This window comes from Polyodon spathula, chromosome 42 (assembly GCF_017654505.1).
Source record: "Polyodon spathula isolate WHYD16114869_AA chromosome 42, ASM1765450v1, whole genome shotgun sequence".
Classification (NCBI taxonomy): domain Eukaryota; kingdom Metazoa; phylum Chordata; class Actinopteri; order Acipenseriformes; family Polyodontidae; genus Polyodon; species Polyodon spathula.
The window spans coordinates 3,384,243-3,405,886 of record NC_054575.1 but is presented as its reverse complement, the minus strand read 5'-3'; the positions used below and the strand labels follow the sequence as shown (position 1 = coordinate 3,405,886).

The window sequence follows — 21,644 nt, the reverse complement described above, 5'->3', positions numbered from 1 at the left end:
CCCTGATATTGATGAGATCCAGCCCTCTGAAATGTCTTTATAATATACAGCACTAGACCCTGATATTGATGAGATCCAGCCCTCTGAAATGTCTTTATAATATACAGCACTAGACCCTGATATTGATGAGATCCAGCCCTCTGAAATGTCTTTATAATATACAGCACTAGACCCTGATATTGATGAGATCCAGCCCTCTGAAATGTCTTTATAATATACAGCACTAGACCCTGATATTGATGAGATCCAGCCCTCTGAAATGTCTTTATAATATACAGCACTAGACCCTGATATTGATGAGATCCAGCCCTCTGAAATGTCTTTATAATATACAGCACTAGACCCTGATATTGATGAGACACAGCCCTCTGAAATGTCTTTATAATATACTGCGCTAGACCCTGATATTGATGAGATCCAGCCCTCTGAAATGTCTTTATAATATACTGCGCTAGACCCTGATATTGATGAGATCCAGCCCTCTGAAATGTCTTTATAATATGCAGCACTAGACCCTGATATTGATGAGATCCAGCCCTCTGAAATGTTTTATAATATATATTTTTGTGCACAGTATTCAAGACGAGCCTGAAAAAAACAAAAACAAAAACAAAAACAAACGTCATCGCCGTTGGGACGAACCAAAAACAGGGAGTGTTATTTTTTTTTCTATTATTTATTTATTTTTTTTAATTAAAGTTTTAAAATAACACAAATCACAACGCGAATCACGAAAAGATACAATAATATATCGATTTAAAAATGTGCCTATTTTGACAATTTTACAGTTTGTAACCCCCCCCCCCCCCTCCATCGTGTTAAATCATAATCGTCCTGCCCGGCTTTCAAAAGCGTAAATTAAAAAAAAGCGTTAAAATTTGATTATAAACGTGAATAACAAAGTATATTTCAAGCAACACGTTTTAACATCACGGATTTCAAATAAAATCTGTGAATTTTTCAAACTGTTTCCATTTTAAAAAATGTCGCTTGGGCTCCGTTGTCAAGGGGACCGTCCTGCTGAAGCCGTTGCTAAGGAAGTCGTTTTTCTTAGCAGTTGCCTCTTAAAATCACAATTAAACCCGAATTATTAATTTGACGAACTCATAATTATTTATTAGTTTATTTATTTTATTTAAAAGCTATTTGCGTGACATTTCTGGAGGGTTATCGCGTCCGTTTCGGGCAAGCGTCGAACTAGAGGGCAATTCTGACTTTAGACAGTCCAAAAAGTATCGTAAATATTTTACCTAAGTTGAGCGTTGCTAAAGTAAGACTTGTTTAAGTTTATATTAACAGACGCCATCGCTGCTGCAGCCGTTTAATTTGTTATAATACCCAAATAAATAAACTTAACTTAAAGGATAATTATTGTACCCCCCTCCCCTCTCCTATGCTGTCCACAGTGGTTCAGTCCCACCTGCTTCAGTGACGTCACCCAGTCGGTTTAAAGGGACCCCGTCTTCATTTTTCCAGACTCTCCTCTTATCTAAGAGGACGCGCACTTTAATTATTTTTAATTGTTTTATTGTTGTTTTTGTTTATTTTTTTTTTAATTATTGCTTTTATCCCCAATCAGAAAAATAAATAAATAAAAATAAAAAAAATGAAAGAGGTGCAAAAGAAGAGCAAGGCTCGTGCCCAACTTGATCGGTTAAGGCGATTTTTCTTTTTTTTTTTTTTTTTTTTTTTTATAATTAATTTATTTAATTATTAAGTGTTTAAATTATTAAAATTTTTTTTTGCCTGCCTCGCTTTAAATGATGGCTTTTTTTTTTTCTTCTTTTTGAAAGGTGGGTGAAATTATATGCTTTTCTTAATAAAGCATAGCACAATAGTAACAATGCAATCTAGATTTTATTAATCTTTATATATTATTATTATTTATATTATTATTATTATTATAATTATTATTGCTATTTTATTTTTTTCTTATTTTTTTTTTTTTTTTTTATGTTAAAATAATTAAATGCTATTCTGTACAGAGACGCGAAATCAAATCTTTGTTATTATAACCGTTTCGGGAGATCGAAAAACCGCGATTTTGAAATTTTATTGCGAAAAAAGAATTTGAAGAAGACACTGCCACCCACTTTAGTCACGTTAGAAACAAAAAAAATGGCTCGGGTTGTCTCGAGCGAGATTAAATACCTGTTATTGTCGATAAGAGACCGATTTTTGCGATTGGTACTTGGCGACCTGACGGGGAGGTCGGACCACGACCAGATTTGATTTTGCTTTCGACTAACTTTTTTCTTCGTAACGATTTGATCTGATTTCTATACGATGAAACTGGTCTTGCAGTCGAAGGGCGTGGGGGGGGAACGGGAGGCGGCGGGGCGGTTCGATCGTCGATCGTGGTCGATTCCCGGATTTTGGTTGTACGAGATTTGTTTCTCCTCGTCGATCGTCTTGATATTTGGCGACCTTACGTTGCGATATTTCTTGATTGTTTTTTTTTCGAGTGTCGAAAATACTTTGGGTCGACGCGATTGAAATAAAATCGCGATAAATTATTAGAGCCGTTTTTCCCTATTTCGAGGCATTTCGGATTTCCGTTCCGAGTTTAGTTTTTGGGCGGTTTTCGTCCATTGTTTTTTTTTGTCTCGATCCTTCAGCCAGAACGCTGCAAATTTTTCGAATTACTTCGTTTTCGGGCAGCGCTTGATGATGTTCCCGTTTCTTCGACTCGGATTGGTGAATCACTTGGCCCCGGGGGGGGGGGGGGGAAACGGCGCTCCTTTTGAGAGTACCGTTTGTTTGTGTGGACACCGCACTCGGTAGAATCGTGAATTGATTGAGACTCCGATTGTTGGGTCGATTCTTGATCTATTCTTTGCCAGTATAGCAAAAAAAAAAAATTTAATGAGACTCTGCGCTTTAGTGTTTAGTGCACAATAATAATCACGCAACATGGCGCTCCTTAACTCTCATTAACAGCACCTGTGCCGTGAAGCAGCTACCGCTGCCGCCGTGCTGTCTATCGCTGTTGCGCTGTCCCATCGCGCAATTCATTAACCGGGCTGCGCAGTACGGTCTGGCTGAGCGCTGCTGTGTCTGGAGGGGGAGGGGGGGGGGGGGGGTGTTCGTGTAAATCTCTGCCCGGTAACGTACGTGGCTCCCGGTGGTGATGCAGACTTGTTTTGTTTCTCTCTCTCTCTCTCTCTCTCTCTCTCTCTCTCTCTCTCTCTCTCTCTCTCTCTCTCTCTCTCTGTGATTCTGTGATCTAGTAACTTCTCAGCTCAGCTGGAAGTTTGACTCCCAGTCCCGCCTCTCCCATCCACTACCGCGCAGCCATACGCTGCAAAACAACCGGAGCGACGGGGCAGGTTGACCAACCCGCCACCGATAGGAGTCTCCATCTCGCACCAGCGTCCCGTCGGTAGAATTTCACAAACTAAAACTAAACGATTATTATTATTATTATTATTATTATTATTATTATTATTATTATGTTTTAGCTGACTAACCTTACCCAGGGCGATTTACAATAGTTACAAAGTATCGCATTACAAAGTATCACATTATAAAGCATTGCACTGCAAAGTATCGCATTATCAAACACCGCGTTGCAAAGTATCGCATTATCAACGCATCGCATTATCATATATCGCATTTACTGTGTCCAGTTTAGGATGTCCTCCGACGTCTGTTCCCCGCAAGCGTTTGCTAACGGGGGCGATCACACTAACGGGGCAGTTTAATGCGAACAAAACCTGGCTACTGGACGGGAGAATGTTTCTTTGACTCTCGGCGATGTGTGACAAAGCAAGAAGCAGAATGAGTTACATCAGATATGTTTTATATTATATGTTACGTTTATAATACAATGTGAATTTAAAAAATAAACATAAGTATTAACTAATGAGTTTAAAGTGCTCTAATATCTATTTTGTATAAGGGACCTTTATAGTATTTAAAAAGAACGAAAAAGTTAGTTGATCTTCTGGAGTTTATAAATGGTTACAAACTCAGTTACCATAGTTTGCCCTAACCCTTTTTTTTAAATAAAGTGACTAAGGGTGATTTCAATGGGCTAGTTATCGCGTTGTAGGTTTCACTATTAAACGATGCGATTATTGAATTATTTCAAAGGCAGGTATGAAACACATTACAGCGGCGGAGGAACTGTAGAGCCAGTCCGGCACTCTCCGGACGCACGTTTCGGATAATTACGCAATAGTCTTCACGCAGTTTCGAGTCCTGTCATCCTGTTGTTTCGGTATATCTGCGGTTGCGTGTAACTGAGTATAACTGAGTATAATCGAGTATAACCGAGTAACAGAGCGGCTCGGAACGAGAATTTTTTTTAACTCTCTGATCACCGAATAAATCGCTTCGGAAATGTGCTGTTATCTCTGTAGCGCACCCTGTCTCTCTCTCTCTCTCTCTCTCTCTCTCTCTCTCTCTCTCTCTCTCTCTCTCTCTCTCTCTCTCTCTCTCTCTCTCTCTCTCTCTCCATCTCTCAGGTTGTTAATGCTAGTGTGTGGACAGGGATGTGATCTCTCTCCCCCCCTCTCTGTCTCTCCCTCCCTCTCTCTCTCCCTCCCCCTCTCTGTCTCTCTCTGTCTGTCTCTCTCTCCATCTCTCAGGTTGTTAATGCTAGTGTGTGGACAGGGATGTGATCTCTGTCTCTCTCTCTCTCCCTCCCCCCCTCTCTCTGTCTCTCTCCCTCTATCAGGTTGTTAATGCCAGTGTATGCACAGTGATGTGATCTCTCTCCCCCCCCCCCTCCTCTCTCTCAGGTTATGCTCGGATTCTCGTCACTGTCATCTCGTTGTATTTCATGCCCAGCAGCCCCCTGCTCGCCTCGTCCTTCTACCTCCTCAGCGCAGCGCTCGATGACTTGGATGGGTATGCAGCGCGTCTGCTGCACCAAGGTCAGAGTGCCCGCCTGGCCGTGAGGCGTCATGGGGGCTGTAGTCTGTGTTTTCTCTCTCCAGAGATGCAGTCCAGGGCGATTCTAGACCTGCTGCTGCATTGGGGGGGCTGTAGTCTCCCGGTCACGGTGCATTGTGGGGGCTGTAGTCTTGTAGTTCCCAATAGCTCTGTATTTCCTCTCTCAGAGACTTAGTTCAGGGCGATTCTAGACCTGCTGCTGCACTGGGGGGTCTGTAGTCTCCCGGTCACGGTGCATTGTGGGGGCTGTAGTCTTGTAGTTCCCAATAGCTCTGTATTTCCTCTCTCAGAGACGCAGTTCGGGGCGATGCTAGACATGCTGACAGACCGCTGTGCCACCATGTGCCTGCTGGTCAACCTGTCTCTGCTCTACCCACAATGCACCATACTCTTCCAGCTCAGCATGACCATCGACGTGGCCAGTCACTGGATATACCTGCACAGGTACGAGACTGCTGTGTGTGTGCGTGTCTGTGTGTCTGTCTGACTTTGTCTACACTGACGTCATTAACACAGACCTCTCCTCCGTTCTCCCCCTCTCTCCCATCCGCTCTCCCCCTCTCTCCCCCTCTCTCCTCGCTCTCCTCCACTCTCCCCCTCTCTCCTCAGCTCCATGATGAAAGGCAACTCCAGTCACAAGACCATCGAGCTGTCAGGAAACCCTCTGCTGAGGCTCTACTACACCTCCCGGGTACAAAACACCCCCCCGCCCTTCACCCTACACCCTACACCCTGCACCCTACACCCTACACCCCACTACAAACCCTGCACCCCACATGCACCCTACACCCTACACCCTACACCCCACTCCCCACACCCTGCACCCCACATCCACCCTACACCCTGCACCCTACACCCCACTCCAAACCCTACACCCTACACCCCACACCCTGCACCCTGCACCCAACACCCACCCCAAACCATCCACCCTGCACCCCACCCCGCCCGCCCAAGTGGTACCCCCCCCCCCACCCTTTCACCCTGGGGTGTAGGTGGGATGTGGGACGTGGCGATGTACAGGTGATGTAGGTATATCGCGGGGGATTGTTGTATACCCTGGTGCTTTGTTTGCATTGTGGGTACCATTGCACCACAATGTGGGGTTGTGGGACGTGGGGTGTGGGGTGTCGGTACTTTTTGCTTGTGGGATGGGCTTACCGGGCCTTGTGTGCAGACCCATGGACCCAACACCCCCCCGCTTGGGCAGTATTCGTTGGGACGTGGGAGTCGAGGTGTGGGTGGGGGCACCCCACATACACCCTGAGGGCCGATCGCGGACCCACAGGTGGTGACAACGTGACACCATGGGAGGTGGGACGGTGGGGTGTAGGGGGACGGGGGTTTGTTGCCGTGGTGGCATTGGTGCACCCCACACCCTGGGTTTGGGACGTGGACGTGGGGTGAGGGATGTTACCCACACCCACTCCCCACACCCCCCCCAAACCCCCCTGACATGGTCCCAATTAGCTCTATGTGCCACCAGCCCCTCACCTCTCTCATGTCTCTCTCTCTGTTCCAGCCCGTTCTCTCTCTGATGTGTGCCGGAAACGAACTCTTCTATTGCATGCTGTACCTGCTCAGCTTCTATGAGGGGCCAAGAAGTAAGGCACAATACAGTACAGCACAGTACAATACAATACAGCATAGTACAATGCAGCACAGTACAGCACAGTGCAATAGAGCACAGTACAGCACAATACAGTACAGCATACTGCAGTACAGCACAGTACAATACAGAACACTGCCATACAGCACAATACAATACAGTACAGCACACTGCAATACAGCACAGTACACTACAATATAGTTCAATGCAATATAGTGCTTTATAGTATAATGTAGTTCAGTTCAATACATACAATGCATTGTAATACAATACAGTCCCTTCATCCATCTCTCTCTCTGTCTCTGTCTCTCTCAGTGGGTTTCCTGCCGGCCGGATTATTCCGGTGTGTGTTTTGGCTGAGCGTGCCATTCGCGATTCTGAAATTCGTTATCAGCCTCCTTCACCTTGTCGCAGCATCGCGAAACATTGCCACCATCGACACAGCCGAGCGAAGAAAGAGACTGGAAACATCGCAGTGAGGAGAGAGAGAGAGACTTGAAACTCAGGGGGGCTGTGTGAATCATTGCTGGAGCCACAGTCCAGTATAATATATATAAAACTATGGCTATTGAAACTGAGGGGGGCTGTCTGAATCATTGCTGGAGCCACAGTCCAGTATAATATATAAAACTATGGCTATTGAAACTCAGGGGGGCTGTGTGAATCATTGCTGGAGCCACAGTCCAGTATAATATATAAAACTATGGCTATTGAAACTGAGGGGGGCTGTGTGAATCATTGCTGGAGCCACAGTCCAGTATAATATATGTAAAACTATGGCTATTGAAACCCAGGGGGGCTGTGTGAATCATTGCTGGAGCCACAGTCCAGTATAATATATGTAAAACTATGGCTATTGAAACTCAGGGGGGCTGTCTGAATCATTGCTGGAGCCGCAGTCCAGTGTAATAAATAAAACTATGGCTACTGAAACTCAGGGGGGCTGTGTGAATCATTGCTGGAGCCACAGTCCAGTATAATATATAAAACTATGGCTATTGAAACTCAGGGGGGCTGTCTGAATCATTGCTGGAGCCACAGTCCAGTATAATATATAAAACTATGGCTATTGAAACTCAGGGGGGCTGAATCATTGCTGGAGCCACATCATATAATATATAAAACTATGGCTGGAGGGTGTCACAGTCCAGTATAATATATAAAACTATGGCTATTGAAACTCAGGGGGGCTGTCTGAATCATTGCTGGAGCCACAGTCCAGTATAATATATAAAACTATGGCTATTGAAACTCAGGGGGGCTGTCTGAATCATTGCTGGAGCCACAGTCCAGTATAATATATAAAACTATGGCTATTGAAACTCAGGGGGGCTGTGTGAATCATTGCTGGAGCCACAGTCCAGTATAATATATAAAACTATGGCTATTGAAACTCAGGGGGGCTGTCTGAATCATTGCTGGAGCCACAGTCCAGTATAATATATAAAACTATGGCTATTGAAACTCAGGGGGGCTGTCTGAATCATTGCTGGAGCCACAGTCCAGTATAATATATAAAACTATGGCTATTGAAACTCAGGGGGGCTGTCTGAATCATTGCTGGAGCCACAGTCCAGTATAATATATAAAACTATGGCTATTGAAACTCAGGGGGGCTGTGTGAATCATTGCTGGAGCCACAGTCCAGTATAATATATAAAACTATGGCTATTGAAACTCAGGGGGGCTGTCTGAATCATTGCTGGAGCCACAGTCCAGTATAATATATAAAACTATGGCTATTGAAACTCAGGGGGGCTGTGTGAATCATTGCTGGAGCCACAGTCCAGTATAATATATAAAACTATGGCTATTGAAACTCAGGGGGGCTGTCTGAATCATTGCTGGAGCCACAGTCCAGTATAATATATAAAACTATGGCTATTGAAACTCAGGGGGGCTGTGTGAATCATTGCTGGAGCCACAGTCCAGTATAATATATAAAACTATGGCTATTGAAACTCAGGGGGGCTGTCTGAATCATTGCTGGAGCCACAGTCCAGTATAATATATAAAACTATGGCTATTGAAACTCAGGGGGGCTGTGTGAATCATTGCTGGAGCCACAGTCCAGTATAATATATAAAACTATGGCTATTGAAACTCAGGGGGGCTGTGTGAATCATTGCTGGAGCCACAGTCCAGTATAATATATAAAACTATGGCTATTGATGAAATATTATGCAACATAAGTATTCCTAATAATAATAAGCAGATTATTATTATTATTATTAATAAAGTGGCCACTGGTGGGAGGTTCTTGCTGTGAGTTCGGCGGTGAGGTCACGTCCGGTCTGCGTTCTGATTGGCCGACGCTCGAAATTCAAAAAAAAGAGAAATGAAGAGAAGGCTCGAGACGGACGTGTGTTAAAGAAAAAATAGAGAAATAAAACTTTTCACTAAATAAACGTCGATTTTAACCGGGAATAAAGTGATAATCGAAGAGATTCGGAGTTTGTTTTATTTTTCTGGACCGGGGACGGATTTTATAAAGAAAGGTGAGTTTGTGAATCCGGGTAACGGCTCCGGCCCGGTCCGCGTTTATTCTTTATTCTTTATTGTTTATTTATTTAACAAATAAATGTTCAGCAAACAAACCGTCCGAAATTGAGAATAAATGTTTTAAACGTGCGTTTTAATTACTGATATAAAAGCAACTCGTAGCGGTTATATTTATAGTTTTAGCTCGGGGAGAACACGTCACTAGTATTACGTCGTTGTATTTATATTTATATTATTTTAATCGATGCGTTTTATTTCTCTGTAGAAAACGATTGCATGCAAACAGACTGTCGTTTCGTTTTAATTTAAGTATAAATTGAATTGCATATAAATTATAATTTGCACTTGCTGTAAACTAAGCTGAATCTTGCTTGCAAAGTCGCCTTGCAAGATAAATGCATCGTTATTATTATTAATAATATTATTATACATAAAATTGGACCCGTTGAAACACGAATTAATCGATTTTGGGTTTTGACTTCGTGCTAACAAGTTGTGTTGTACAGTTTATTTTTTGCAGTGGTGTTTATATGCTAGCTAATCGGCTTGAGTCCAGGCGTGTATAATTACACTAAGTTTTGCTTGCCTGTATTTTTATAATGCGTTTTTTATTTATTATTATCTTTTTTAGTTAGGGCAGGGCAACGTTCTCACTGTTTATTACATTTAAAAAGTAATCGTCGCCCATTGTAAGCGATCTTGCGAAACGCACTTCGTTTTAACAAAGCTGGTTTTGTTCGTGTGTTTTATTTATTTATTTGTAGTTTAAAATAAATCGTAGATGCTGGAGAACGTGTTTTGAAAAATGCAAGACTAAATATCAAATGCCAAAATAAACACGCAAGTCGATTCGTTAAAGCTGCACTGATTTATCATCCAATAATCATCAATTTTCCACTTTTCTCATTTCTCAAAAGCCATGCCACCGAAGCGGGCGAGCGTGGCCGAAGCCGGGCTGGGGAAGAAGCCGCCTCTCCCGGCACCGACTCGGGTTCGTGTGGCGGTGAGGCTGCGCCCTTACATCAGCCGCGAAGACGAGGGCAAGGAGGGACCCTGCGTGCGGGGAACGGGAGACCGGTCCCTGGAAATCCTCAACTGGAGAAACCGCATGGAAACCATGAGCTACCAGTAAGAGCTTGAACTGAATGTGCTGCAGGGAGGGGAGTCGGACTCCTGTTGCACAGCGGTGTGATCCAGTCCAGGTTTCACTAGCATCTTGATCAGCCCCCAGTGTGTCTAGCTAACAAGCTCAGGTGTGTCTTATTATTAAACTCCTAGTGAAAGCAGGACTGGATCACACTGCTGTGCAGCGGGAGTCTGATTATTAAACTCCTAGTGAAAGCAGGACTGGATCACACTGCTGTGCAGCGGGAGTCTGATTATTAAACTCCTAGTGAAAGCAGGACTGGATCACACTGCTGTGCAGCGGGAGTCTGATTATTAAACTCCTAGTAAAAGCAGGACTGGATCACACTGCTCTGCAGCGGGAGTCTGATTATTAAACTCCTAGTGAAAGCAGGACTGGATCACACTGCTGTGCAGCGGGAGTCTGATTATTAAACTCCTAGTGAAAGCAGGACTGGATCACACTGCTCTGCAGCGGGAGTCTGATTATTAAACTCCTAGTAAAAGCAGGACTGGATCACACTGCTGTGCAGCGGGAGTCTGATTATTAAACTCCTAGTGAAAGCAGGACTGGATCACACTGCTGTGCAGCGGGAGTCTGATTCCTAGCCTTGTAATGATAACCAGCATTATGATGATCTCTGTCTTTCTCTCCCTCTCTCAGGATGTTAATGCTGGTGTGTGTGTGTTCAGGGATGTGATCTCTCTCTGTCTCTCTCTCTCTCTCTCTCTGCAGTTTTGATGCATTCTATGGAGAGACCTCTTCTCAGCTGGAGGTGTACACAGGCTCGGTGAAGCCGGTTCTATCTCACCTGCTGTCCGGCCAGAACACCAGCGTCTTTGCATACGGGCCCACAGGGGCAGGTGAGTCCAGTAGCGCCGCCCTGACCCGTCTCTCCTCCCTCTCTCGCTCTCTCTCTCTCTCTCTCTGTCTCCAGGGTCGCTGGTGTGGATTGGGGCTGATTTACGGTTCAGAGTGAATTAAGAAACGGCTGCTTGGGGTTTGTGACGATCGATCGCGTGTGTGTGTAATCTCTCTCTGTCTCTCAGGTAAGACTCACACCATGCTGGGAGGAGCGGAGGAGCCAGGCGTGATCCCCAGGGCTGTGAGGGACGTGTTCCAGATGGTGAGGGAGCAGAGCGGCCTGCCGGCCAGTCAGGAGTGGGAGCACAGCGTCAGCATGTCCTACCTGGAGATCTACAACGAGAAGGTAAACCAGCAGACAACCAGCTCTGTGTGAGGGGGGGCACAGCCTGACCGTTTCAATACAACAAGGAGAAGGGTTGCATTATGAACTGAACCCCAGGACTGGGTGCAGCAGCAGGGCTAGTGTGGGTTTGTAACCCTGCTCAAACTCCTGCCTCCTGATCATTGCAATATTAATAATACTAGACTTCATTGAGGGGAGCTTGAACCCCAGGACTGGGTGCAGCAGCAGCAGGGCTAGTGTGAGTTTCTAACCCTGCTCAAACTCCTGGCTCCTGATCATTGCAATATTAATAATACTAGACTTCATTGAGGGGAGCTCTGAACCCCAGGACTGGGTGCAGCAGCAGCAGGGCTAGTGTGAGTTTCTAACCCTGCTCAAACTCCTGGCTCCTGATCATTGCAATATTAATAATACTAGACTTCATTGAGGGGAGCTCTGAACCCCAGGACTGGGTGCAGCAGCAGGGCTAGTGTGAGTTTCTAACCCTGCTCAAACTCCTGGCTCCTGATCATTGCAATATTAATAATACTAGACTTCATTGAGGGGAGCTCTGAACCCCAGGACTGGGTGCAGCAGCAGCAGCAGGGCTAGTGTGAGTTTCTAACCCTGCTCAAAGATGCTTTAATTCTCTACTCAAACTTAATTTCAGCTTCTGTGATTTAATGTATAAAGTACCAGTTGACACGCTGATTTTCTCCAGGTTTTGGACCTGCTTGAGCCCCGGGACCTGGACCTCCCGATCCGAGAGGATAAAGACAAGAACATCCTGATCCCGGGCCTGACCCAGCGAGCCATCGGCTCCTTCTCGGAGTTCGAGAGCCACTTCCTGCCGGCCAGCCACAACCGGACCGTGGCCAGCACCAAACTGAACACGCGATCCAGCCGGAGCCACACTGTGCTGGTGATCCGGGTGAGTGACCGTGCAGCCCCCCCCCACACTGCCCTGCTGCTGGGAGCGTGCTGCCCCCACAGTCCAGTGAAAGCTGCTGAATAATGTTCCCTTGTTAACATATTGAATTGCACCCCCTCTATATAGAATGAACTCCCTCAGCTTCATAGAGTCCAGTGAAAGCTGCTGAATAATGTTCCCTTGTTAACATATTGAATTGCACCCCCTGTCTCTTTTCTCCTGTCTCTCGCAGGTAGTCAAGTCCCAGCGGTCTCCTCCCTTCAGACAGCTTACCGGGAAGCTCTACCTGATCGACCTGGCCGGCTCGGAGGATAACAGGCGGACCGGGAACCAGGGAATCCGGCTGAAAGAGAGCGGGGCCATCAACTCCTCTCTGTTCGTGCTGAGCAAAGTGGTGGACTCCCTGAACCAGGGTCTGGCCAGAGTGCCTTACAGAGACAGCAAACTCACCAGACTACTTCAGGTAAACAGGACCCCGAGAGAGAGAGAGACTCAGAGTTTAATTATATAAACTGGCAGGGCTGGGAATCAGACTCCTATTGCACAGCAGTGTGATCCAGTCCAGGTGTCACTAGCAGCTTGATCAGCCCCCCAGTGTGTCTAGCTAACAAGCTCTGGTGTGTCTTATTAACCCTTTCGGAGCTTGTGGGGTCAGATGTTTATTTTCACATGCACTGTTTCGGAGTAAAACCAGTTTAAAAGGCACCAAACCGCAAAAGGACACTCAGCACTGCATCTCCAGCCAAGCCCCACCCCTTGTTCGCTGTTCACACGCCTCTTTATAGACATGCGCACTGATAAATCCTCTCCTGATCACTCGTTTTGTCACCAAACTCCTCAATAATGTGATCCGAGTCATTATTTTATTAGTGTAACATCTCAAAAAGCTCTGCAGGTGTCTGTGATGTTCTGAGCGCTGGGTGCGGAAGCAGCTCTCTCCTTTGTGTGTGTCCGTGTTATCTCTCTGGTGCAGGGGGCTCTCTGTATTGCTCAGATACACCCTTTTTTCGGTTCCTATCGGTCTCACTCGGCCACTGAAAGGTTTTCTCTGCTTTTTCTGGAGAAAAAACGACTAGAGACCCGCGCTTGACGTCTTTTTGATGTGGGACAGGGTCCAGATGTCGGACTGGAAAGGGAACACTGTAGCGTCGGCCCTGGTCTGACACAGTCGAATATGAAGCGGTTTGCTCTCAGCACTGAGTCCAGTGTAGTGGAGAGCTGTGAGGTTTACAGGCTGTTTCTGTTTTCTGATTGCAGGATTCCCTGGGTGGATCGGCTCACAGCGTGATGATCACAAACATCGCTCCGGAGCAGAAATATTACTTTGACACCCTGACCGCCCTCAACTTCGCTGCCAGGTCCAAGCAGGTTGTGAACAAGCCCTTCACCAGAGAGACCCTGCAGGCTGCCGGTGAGGGGGACAGGGGAGCGGCGACTAGACTTCTCAAACTCGGTCCTGGGGGACCCCCTCGTGTGTCGGCTGGCTTTCATTCCAACCGAACTCTGAGTAACTTAACTAGTTTTAATTGAACATTATTTGTATCTCGCTCTCAGATCTGAAGAGGCAGCGAGAGGAAAGCGCTCCCAATGAAAATGCTCCCAAGAAGAGAGCCAAGCAGTCACATGACCGCGCCGCTGATGTGACCGTGTCTCCTACAGCGCACAGGTCAGGACAAAAAACATCACCAATAATAATAACAATCCTATCCGTTCAACTGTTAAGTCTCCAGTAACTATTTCCACTCACTGTCTCTGATTGCTGTGTATTTACACTGAATTTCCATAGCCATAGTTTTATATATTATACTGGACTGTGGCTCCAGCAATGATTCAGAGATCTCTCTATCTCTCTCTAGCCCCCCTATGGAGGTGTGTGACCCCTCTGTGCTGGAGAGGCTGCTCACCCTGGAGAAGATGATGATGGGAACCCCAGAGAAAGAGAGGCTGAAACTGCTGCGGACCGTGCAGGAGAGCAGGCAGGAGATCAAGGTGAAGAAACGCACGCTCCGAGCACCGCCCGGGACAGTGTGGAGGAGTTCATGGTTAATCGCGGTGTGCATAGCTAACAAGATCAGGTGTGTCTCATTAACTTCGCTCTCTCGTAGAAGCTGAAAGAGAAGCAGAAGGAGTTGGAGGAGCAAGCGCTGGCCGCCCAATCTCTGCTGGCAGAGAGCCGCAAAGCTGCCAGTCTTCCCAGTGCCAGCGACGAGCCCCAAGACCTGTTCATGAACCACAAGCACCCCTCCCTGCTACGCAAAACCAGCACAGCCAAGCCCAAGAAACAGCAAGCCATCGTCTCTCCACTGCAAGGCAAGAGACCAGCACAGCCGTAGAAGCTGAAGAGAAGTTGCAGAAGGGAGTGGAGGAGCAAGCGCACGGCCGCCAATCTCGCTAAGGCAGAGAGCCGCAAGCTGCCAGTACGTCGTCTGCCCATACCAGACGAAGCCCCAAGACCGTTCATGAACCACAAGCAACCCCTCTACAGAGCTACGCAAAACCAGCACAAGACAAGCCCACGAGAACACAGCAGCAAAGCCATCGTCTCTCCACTCAAGGCAAGACGCGGGTTTAGATGCTGTATCCGGTAAAGACAGTGCTGTATATTATAAAGACATTTCAGAGGGCTGTGTCTCATCAATATCAGGGTCTAGTGCTGTATATTATAAAGACATTTCAGAGGGCTGTGTCTCATCAATATCAGGGTCTAGTGCTGTATATTATAAAGACATTTCAGAGGGCTGGGTCTCATCAATATCAGGGTCTAGCGCTGTATATTATAAAGACATTTCAGAGGGCTGGATCTCATCAATATCAGGGTCTAGTGCTGTATATTAAAATTTTATATTTTCTTTTATTCCTTCTGCAGTGCTTCCAGTGCTGCCTCTGACTCACGCCATCGTGAGCTGCAAAGCTGAGCAAATGAAGATGAAGGTACTTATAAGAGACGCACACACCCCACAGATTAGCGTATCTAAAACTGAGGGGAGGGGGGAGCAGCTGTCATACAGAGTGCAGGAAAATGAAACACACTCCACACCACCAGAGGGAGACGCGCCTGATACTGAGAAACAGGAAAAAAAACACCACCTTAAATTACTGTAGATTTGCAATGATTTTCAGTCTCTCATTAAAACTGGTGTGTGTCTCTCTGTGTGTGTCCTCTGCCTGTTCCATGTTCCCAGTCCCACGTTCCGGAAGGCAAGGAGAACTGGGAGAACTGGGAGACTCGTCTGGACTCCTCTGTCCTGCAGAAATCCCGGGATCGGATCCTGAGCCTCCTGAACACAGGAACCCTGAAAGAGCTGAAGGGATTGCAGAGGATCGGAGACAAGAAGGCAAAGCTGATCATAGGCTGGAGAGAGATCAACGGGGCCTTCACACAGGTGAGGAGAGGGGCTGGAGAGAGATCAACGGGGCCTTCACACAGGTGAGGAGAGGGGCTGGAGAGAGATCAACGGGGCCTTCACACAGGTGAGGAGAGGGGCTGGAGAGAGATCAACGGGGCCTTCACACAGGTGAGGAGAGGGGCTGGAGAGAGATCAACGGGGCCTTCACACAGGTGAGGAGAGGGGCTGGAGAGAGATCAACGGGGCCTTCACACAGGTGAGGAGAGGGGCTGGAGAGAGATCAACGGGGCCTTCACACAGGTGAGGAGAGGGGCTGGAGAGAGATCAACGGGGCCTTCACACAGGTGAGGAGAGGGGCTGGAGAGAGATCAACGGGGCCTTCACACAGGTGAGGAGAGGGGCTGGAGAGAGATCAACGGGGCCTTCACACAGGTGAGGAGAGGGGCTGGAGAGAGATCAACGGGGCCTTCACACAGGTGAGGAGAGGGGCTGGAGAGAGATCAACGGGGCCTTCACACAGGTGAGGAGAGGGGCTGGAGAGAGATCAACGGGGCCTTCACACAGGTGAGGAGAGGGGAGGGGAGGATTCATATAGCGTGTGTACTAAGTTTATTTCAGTGCATTGTTTTCATTATCTTTTAGATTTAAGGCACAGTTTCTAAATGTTTCATTTTTTCATTTCCGTTTTGCAGGTGGAAGACTTACAAAAAATAGAAGGCATTTCAGAAAAGCTGCTCGTTTCATTTCTAAAGGTAAGATGGGAATTCTGAAGGGGGTTTGAGCCTGGGGGGGGTGGGTGGTATCGCAGAAGTGTTCCAGGGCAGCACAGGGTTACAGTGGAAGATCCATATTTAAACAGTGCAGGTTTCAGCAAGGGCTAAATATTATTATTAATAATATTAATATAGAGTAAGATGCAACAGGTCAGGGTTAGTGCATGTTCTGTTGGTGAAGACCCGTTTGAAATGAGGGTTCAGAAGATTCACAGGACCAAGCTTCTGGTCAGGACCGCGAGGGTCCAGTAGCTGTGCATGTGGCAGCGTTGAAGCCTCTTCTGTCTTCACACTGGATGAGAATGACATCACATCTAAAGGAAGAACTGCAATAAACTGTGTGTTAGTCATCGTTGAATAAGGGGAGTTTTAATACAGAATTATTATTGAATTTACTCTCCTGATCAGTGTCATTAATAACAAGGATTAAGATATAGTGTTGTTGTTATTAATGAGCCATTTAGCAAACTCTTATCCAAAGCGACTTGGAGACTAGGAGGGTGAACTCTGCATCTTCTACAGCTGCTGCTGCTGCAGAATCTCTTCCAATAGGACCTCGTTTGTTTTGCGTCTCGTCCAAAGGACGGAGCACAAGGAGGTGAAGTGACTCAGTGTCCCGCACACACACACGCACGCACGCACGACACACGCGGGAGTCAGCGTGCGTGTCAGGATTTAGTATCCGCACAAGGAAGACTCCCTCAGAGCACAAGGATAAATTAATCTCTCTCTCTCGCCTCTCGTGGGGATGAAGTCCCGCACACACACACACACACACACGCACGCACGCACACCCACGCACACACACACACACGCAGGGAGTCAGCGGATGAGCCAGGATTTGTATCAAGACCCCTTTGACCACTGGATCAGCGAACCAACCTTGGAAAATTATTCTAGCTGGAGTTTCTAAATTAATCTCTCTCTCTCTCTCTCTCGCAGGCAAATATCCTCAGCACGATAGTTCTCTGACTTCACGTCGCACGCTGTACATACATTTCAATTGTTTTATTATCTTAGTGTTCCTGCTGTCTATGAAATGCTTTTTGTTTTGTTTGTCTTTATTTTTAAATCTTTCTGTTTTTTAACTGGCAAATAAACAACTTTTTGGGCACGTCTGCAGTCGTTCTTCATACAGAACTCCACGTGACGATTCAGCGTCTCCTGATCACTGAGAGTGTGTTTCATTCTCTAGCCCTCTGTCTGACCTGGCCTGGGCTAATATGAGTCTTATTAACATCCTGTTCAGTTTGACGCTCCAGTATAATCCCTTCTTCTCGGAGTCTGTGTTAGTTTTTTACTACATTCTGAAGAGAATTGAGTTTCATTATTTTATGTTACTGCTGTGCAGCTGGATTTTAGGACTAAATAAAGAAAATATATATAAACAGAATTGAGATCTTTTATTTAATGTTGCCTAATCAAGAGAGAAACAGCGAAATGTATATTGGAAGCTGCAGGAACAGCACACTGTTTATTTCATGTTTGATTTTAGTCAGTTTTGTGCAAAGTGGAAAAACAAATCGCTGGGTGTTTAATTCAATATGTTAACAAGGGAACATTATTCAGCAGCTTTCACTGGACTCTATGAAGCTGAGGGAGTTCATTCTATATAGAGGGGCCGTGCAATTCAATATGTTAACAATAGAGACCCGCCCACAACATATTCAGCAGCTTTCACTGGACTCTATGAAGCTGAGGGAGTTCATTCTATATAGAGGGGGTGCAATTCAATATGTTAACAAGGGAACATTATTCAGCAGCTTTCACTGGACTCTATGAAGCTGAGGGAGTTCATTCTATATAGAGGGGGTGCAATTCAATATGTTAACAAGGGAACATTATTCAGCAGCTTTCACTGGACTCTATGAAGCTGAGGGAGTTCATTCTATATAGAGGGGGTGCAATTCAATATGTTAACAAGGGAACATTATTCAGCAGCTTTCACTGGACTCTATGAAGCTGAGGGAGTTCATTCTATATAGAGGGGGTGCAATTCAATATGTTAACAAGGGAACATTATTCAGCAGCTTTCACTGGACTCTATGAAGCTGAGGGAGTTCATTCTATATAGAGGGGGTGCAATTCAATATGTTAACAAGGGAACATTATTCAGCAGCTTTCATTGGTTCAGCTGAAGCTGAGGGAGTTCACTCTATAGGGAGGGGGTGCGTTTTTCTAACCCTATAATTTGTACAGATCAGTAATTGAAATGCATTTATTTTTTTTTCTAATGTCATTTTTAATACTCAAGTTCTGTGAATTGCACTCGGAACAGCCAGTCAGAAACCACTGGACCCATTGCAGCTGACCTGTTCATTGACTATATAGAGGGGCGGGGAATTCAATATGATTAACAAGGGAACATTATTCCTGCAGCTATAACTGGACACTATGAAGCTGTAGACATTATTATTATTATTGTAAGAATTATGCTTGCTTATGTTAACAATTTTACATTATTCAGCAGCTTCAAGACGTCTATGAAGCTTAGGGAGTTCATTCTATATAGAGGGGGTGCAATTCAATATTGTAACAATGGAACATTATTCAGCAGCTATCACTGGACTCTATGAAGCTGAATCACTTCATTCTATATAGAGGGTTTGCAATTCAATATGTTAACAAGGGAACATTATTTCAGCAGCTTTCACTGGACTCTATGAAGCTGAGGGAGTTCATTCTATATATAGAGGGTGTGCAATTCAATATGTTAACAAGGGAACATTATTCAGCAGCTTTCACTGGACTCTATGAAGCTGAGGGAGTTCATTCTATATAGAGGGGGTGCAATTCAATATGTTAACAAGGGAACATTATTCAGCAGCTTTCACTGGACTCTATGAAGCTGAGGGAGTTCATTCTGTATAGAGGGGGTTTAGTTCAATATGTTAGCAAGGGAACATTATTCCGCAGCTTTCTACCGGGACCATATGAGCAGCTTCACCGGACTCTATGAAGCTGATATACAGAGGGGGTGCAATTCAATACGAGAACAAGGGAACATTATTCAGCAGCTTTCACTGGACTCTATGAGGCTGGGGGAGTTCATTCTATATAGAGGGGGTGCAATTCAATATAACAACAAGGGAACATTATTCAGCAGTTCTCACTGGACTCTATGAAGCTGAGGGGGTGAATTCTATATAGAGGGGGTGCAATTCATATGTTAACAAGGGAACATTATTCAGCAGCTTTCACTGGACTCTATGAAGCTGAGGGAGTTCATTCTATATAGAGGGGGTGCAATTCAATATGTTAACAAGGGAACATTATTCAGCAGCTTTCACTGGACTCTATGAAGCTGAGGGAGTTCATTCTATATAGAGGGGGTGCAATTCAATATGTTAACAAGGGAACATTATTCAGCAGCTTTCACTGGACTCTATGAAGCTGAGGGAGTTCATTCTATATAGAGGGGGTGGGGTCACCACTTCTAGATAGAGGGGGGTCCCACCGTTAACAATGGGAACTTATTTTTGCAGCAAGCTTTCACTGGACCTCTAGAAGCTGAGGAGTCATGTCTAGATCTTCCAGTGCCATCAATATTAACAAGGGAACAGCTTCCGCCACTATATGAATCTGTCATCTATATAAGGGGGGTGTGTCAATATGTTCACAATGGGAAAATTATCCTCTATGAGGCTGAGGGAGTTCATTCCCCCCCCCTATATAGATTGGTGGGTGCAATTGCAAATTCAATATGGTTAACAAGGGAAAGTGGGACATATACTCAGCTGTTTCGACTGGTACTCTATGGGGGGGGGGGAAGTAGGTGAGGGAGTTCAGTCTATTCTATTAGAGGGGGTGCAATTCAATATGTTAACAAGGGAACATTATTCAGCAGCTTTCACTGGACTCTATGAAGCTGAGGGAGTTCATTCTATATAGAGGGGGTGCAATTCAATATGTTAACAAGGGAACATTATTCAGCAGCTTTCAATGTTATGGACTCTATGAAGCTGAGGGAGTTCATTCTATATTTCTAGTAGAGGGGAGTGTGGGTGCAATTCAATATGTTAACAAGGGAACATTATTCAGCAGCTTTCACTGGACTCTTTGAAGCAGAGGGAGTTCATTCTATATTGGGGGGGTGCAATTCAATATGTTAACAAGGGAACATTATTCAGCAACTGTTCACTGGACACTATGAAGCTGAGTGAGTTAATTCTAATAGAGGGGGTGCAATTCAATATGTTAACAAGGGGGGGGGGAACATTATTCAGCAGCTGAATTTAGTTCAGCTGAAGTTAGTTCTCTATAGGGAGCGATGCGTTTTTCTAACCCTATAATTTGTACAGATCAGTAATTGAAATGCATTTATTTTTTTTTCTAATGTCATTTTTAATACTCAAGTTCTGTGAATTGCACTCGGAACAGCCAGTCTGAAACCACGCCCCCATTGCAGCTGGCCTGTCATTGACTAAATAAAAAGGGGCGGGGAAAGCAAAACGATTGGCTGTTATCATACAACAGTGAGGAGAGAAAAGATACAGGTACTCTCCTCTCCCCTCCTAACCTGTAAGAGCGAGGAGCTTAACTTGAGAGGAGATTTTTTTTGTTAAAGAACGCTCTTAATTTTTCTTGTTAAAGACGTCTTCTTATGAATCTAATAGATCCCAAGGGGTGTGTGAAGAATCAATCTTAATTATAGATAGCTAGATAGATAGATAATCAGCCCTCGTCGAAAGTCGGCTTTGGGTTCGAGTTAGGACTCTCTCTCTCTCCATCTCGCTCTGTATCTGAAATATTGCGTCACCCAAACCAGCCTTCTCTCTGCTCTCCCCCCTCTCCCTCCCCCCCCCCCCCACCCCCCCTCTTTCTCCCCCCCTCTCTCCCCCCTCTCTCTCCCCCTCTCTCCCCCCCCCCTCTCCCCCTCTGCTCAATAACTTATGATTTAGGACCCCCGATAAGGACCCCACCACCCCCCTCCCCGTAAATCTTTAAATCTCAAGAGATTTTAATCTGAACCACGATGTTATAGCGAGTATCTCAATCTCTGTATCTGATGCTATCGATCTCATTCTGCTCCGCTCTGCGTTTTCAATCGATTACCCGAAGACACAAAAAACACGACACACCCCACGCTTAACCCCCCCCCCGCGTTAAGCCCACTACCTTCCCCTCTCTTCCTCAAACCACGACCTTTCCCAGCTCACACCCTCCTTTCTGCCCCGCTCCTCTCCCTCCTCTCCCCCCCCTATCTCTCTCTCTCCCCCCTCTCTCCGTTTCTCCTCACTCTCCCTCTCTCCAATGATCTCTCTCTCATCC

At 45.7% G+C, this 21,644-nt stretch overlaps 2 protein-coding genes across 6 annotated transcripts; both read left to right on the top strand.

Annotated features, from left to right (window-relative positions):
• Positions 1–1,640: 1,640 nt before the first annotated feature.
• Positions 1,641–7,058, top strand: LOC121305148 (CDP-diacylglycerol--inositol 3-phosphatidyltransferase-like). 3 transcript variants are annotated; one of them, XM_041236686.1, is made up of 6 exons: positions 1,641–1,653; positions 4,746–4,880; positions 5,190–5,343; positions 5,509–5,590; positions 6,419–6,500; positions 6,821–7,058. In XM_041236686.1, exons 2-6 carry the CDS (start codon positions 4,787–4,789, stop codon positions 6,982–6,984), a joined length of 576 nt encoding a protein of 191 aa, XP_041092620.1. In that variant the 5' UTR covers positions 1,641–1,653; positions 4,746–4,786; the 3' UTR covers positions 6,985–7,058. The 3 variants fall into 3 exon arrangements, with proteins under 3 accessions (XP_041092620.1, XP_041092621.1, XP_041092619.1); XM_041236687.1 differs by lacking the exon at positions 1,641–1,653 and adding an exon at positions 3,236–3,378; XM_041236685.1 differs by lacking the exon at positions 1,641–1,653 and adding an exon at positions 3,236–3,382.
• Positions 7,059–8,797: 1,739 nt separating this feature from the next.
• Positions 8,798–17,766, top strand: kif22 (kinesin family member 22). Of its 3 annotated transcripts, none has more exons than XR_005948048.1 (14): positions 8,798–9,003; positions 9,925–10,135; positions 10,869–10,996; positions 11,183–11,343; positions 12,044–12,253; positions 12,486–12,716; positions 13,511–13,664; positions 13,808–13,919; positions 14,110–14,242; positions 14,359–14,563; positions 15,120–15,184; positions 15,436–16,120; positions 16,293–16,352; positions 17,316–17,340. XR_005948048.1 is itself a non-coding variant. In XM_041236669.1 (14 exons), the coding sequence occupies exons 2-14, from the start codon at positions 9,927–9,929 to the stop codon at positions 17,343–17,345; spliced, it is 1,899 nt and encodes a 632-aa protein (XP_041092603.1). In that variant the 5' UTR covers positions 8,798–9,003; positions 9,925–9,926; the 3' UTR covers positions 17,346–17,766. The 3 variants fall into 3 exon arrangements, 1 of the variants encoding a protein (XP_041092603.1); XR_005948047.1 differs by having other exon boundaries at positions 15,436–16,164; positions 17,316–17,338; XM_041236669.1 differs by having other exon boundaries at positions 15,436–15,636; positions 17,316–17,766.
• Positions 17,767–21,644: the final 3,878 nt, after the last annotated feature.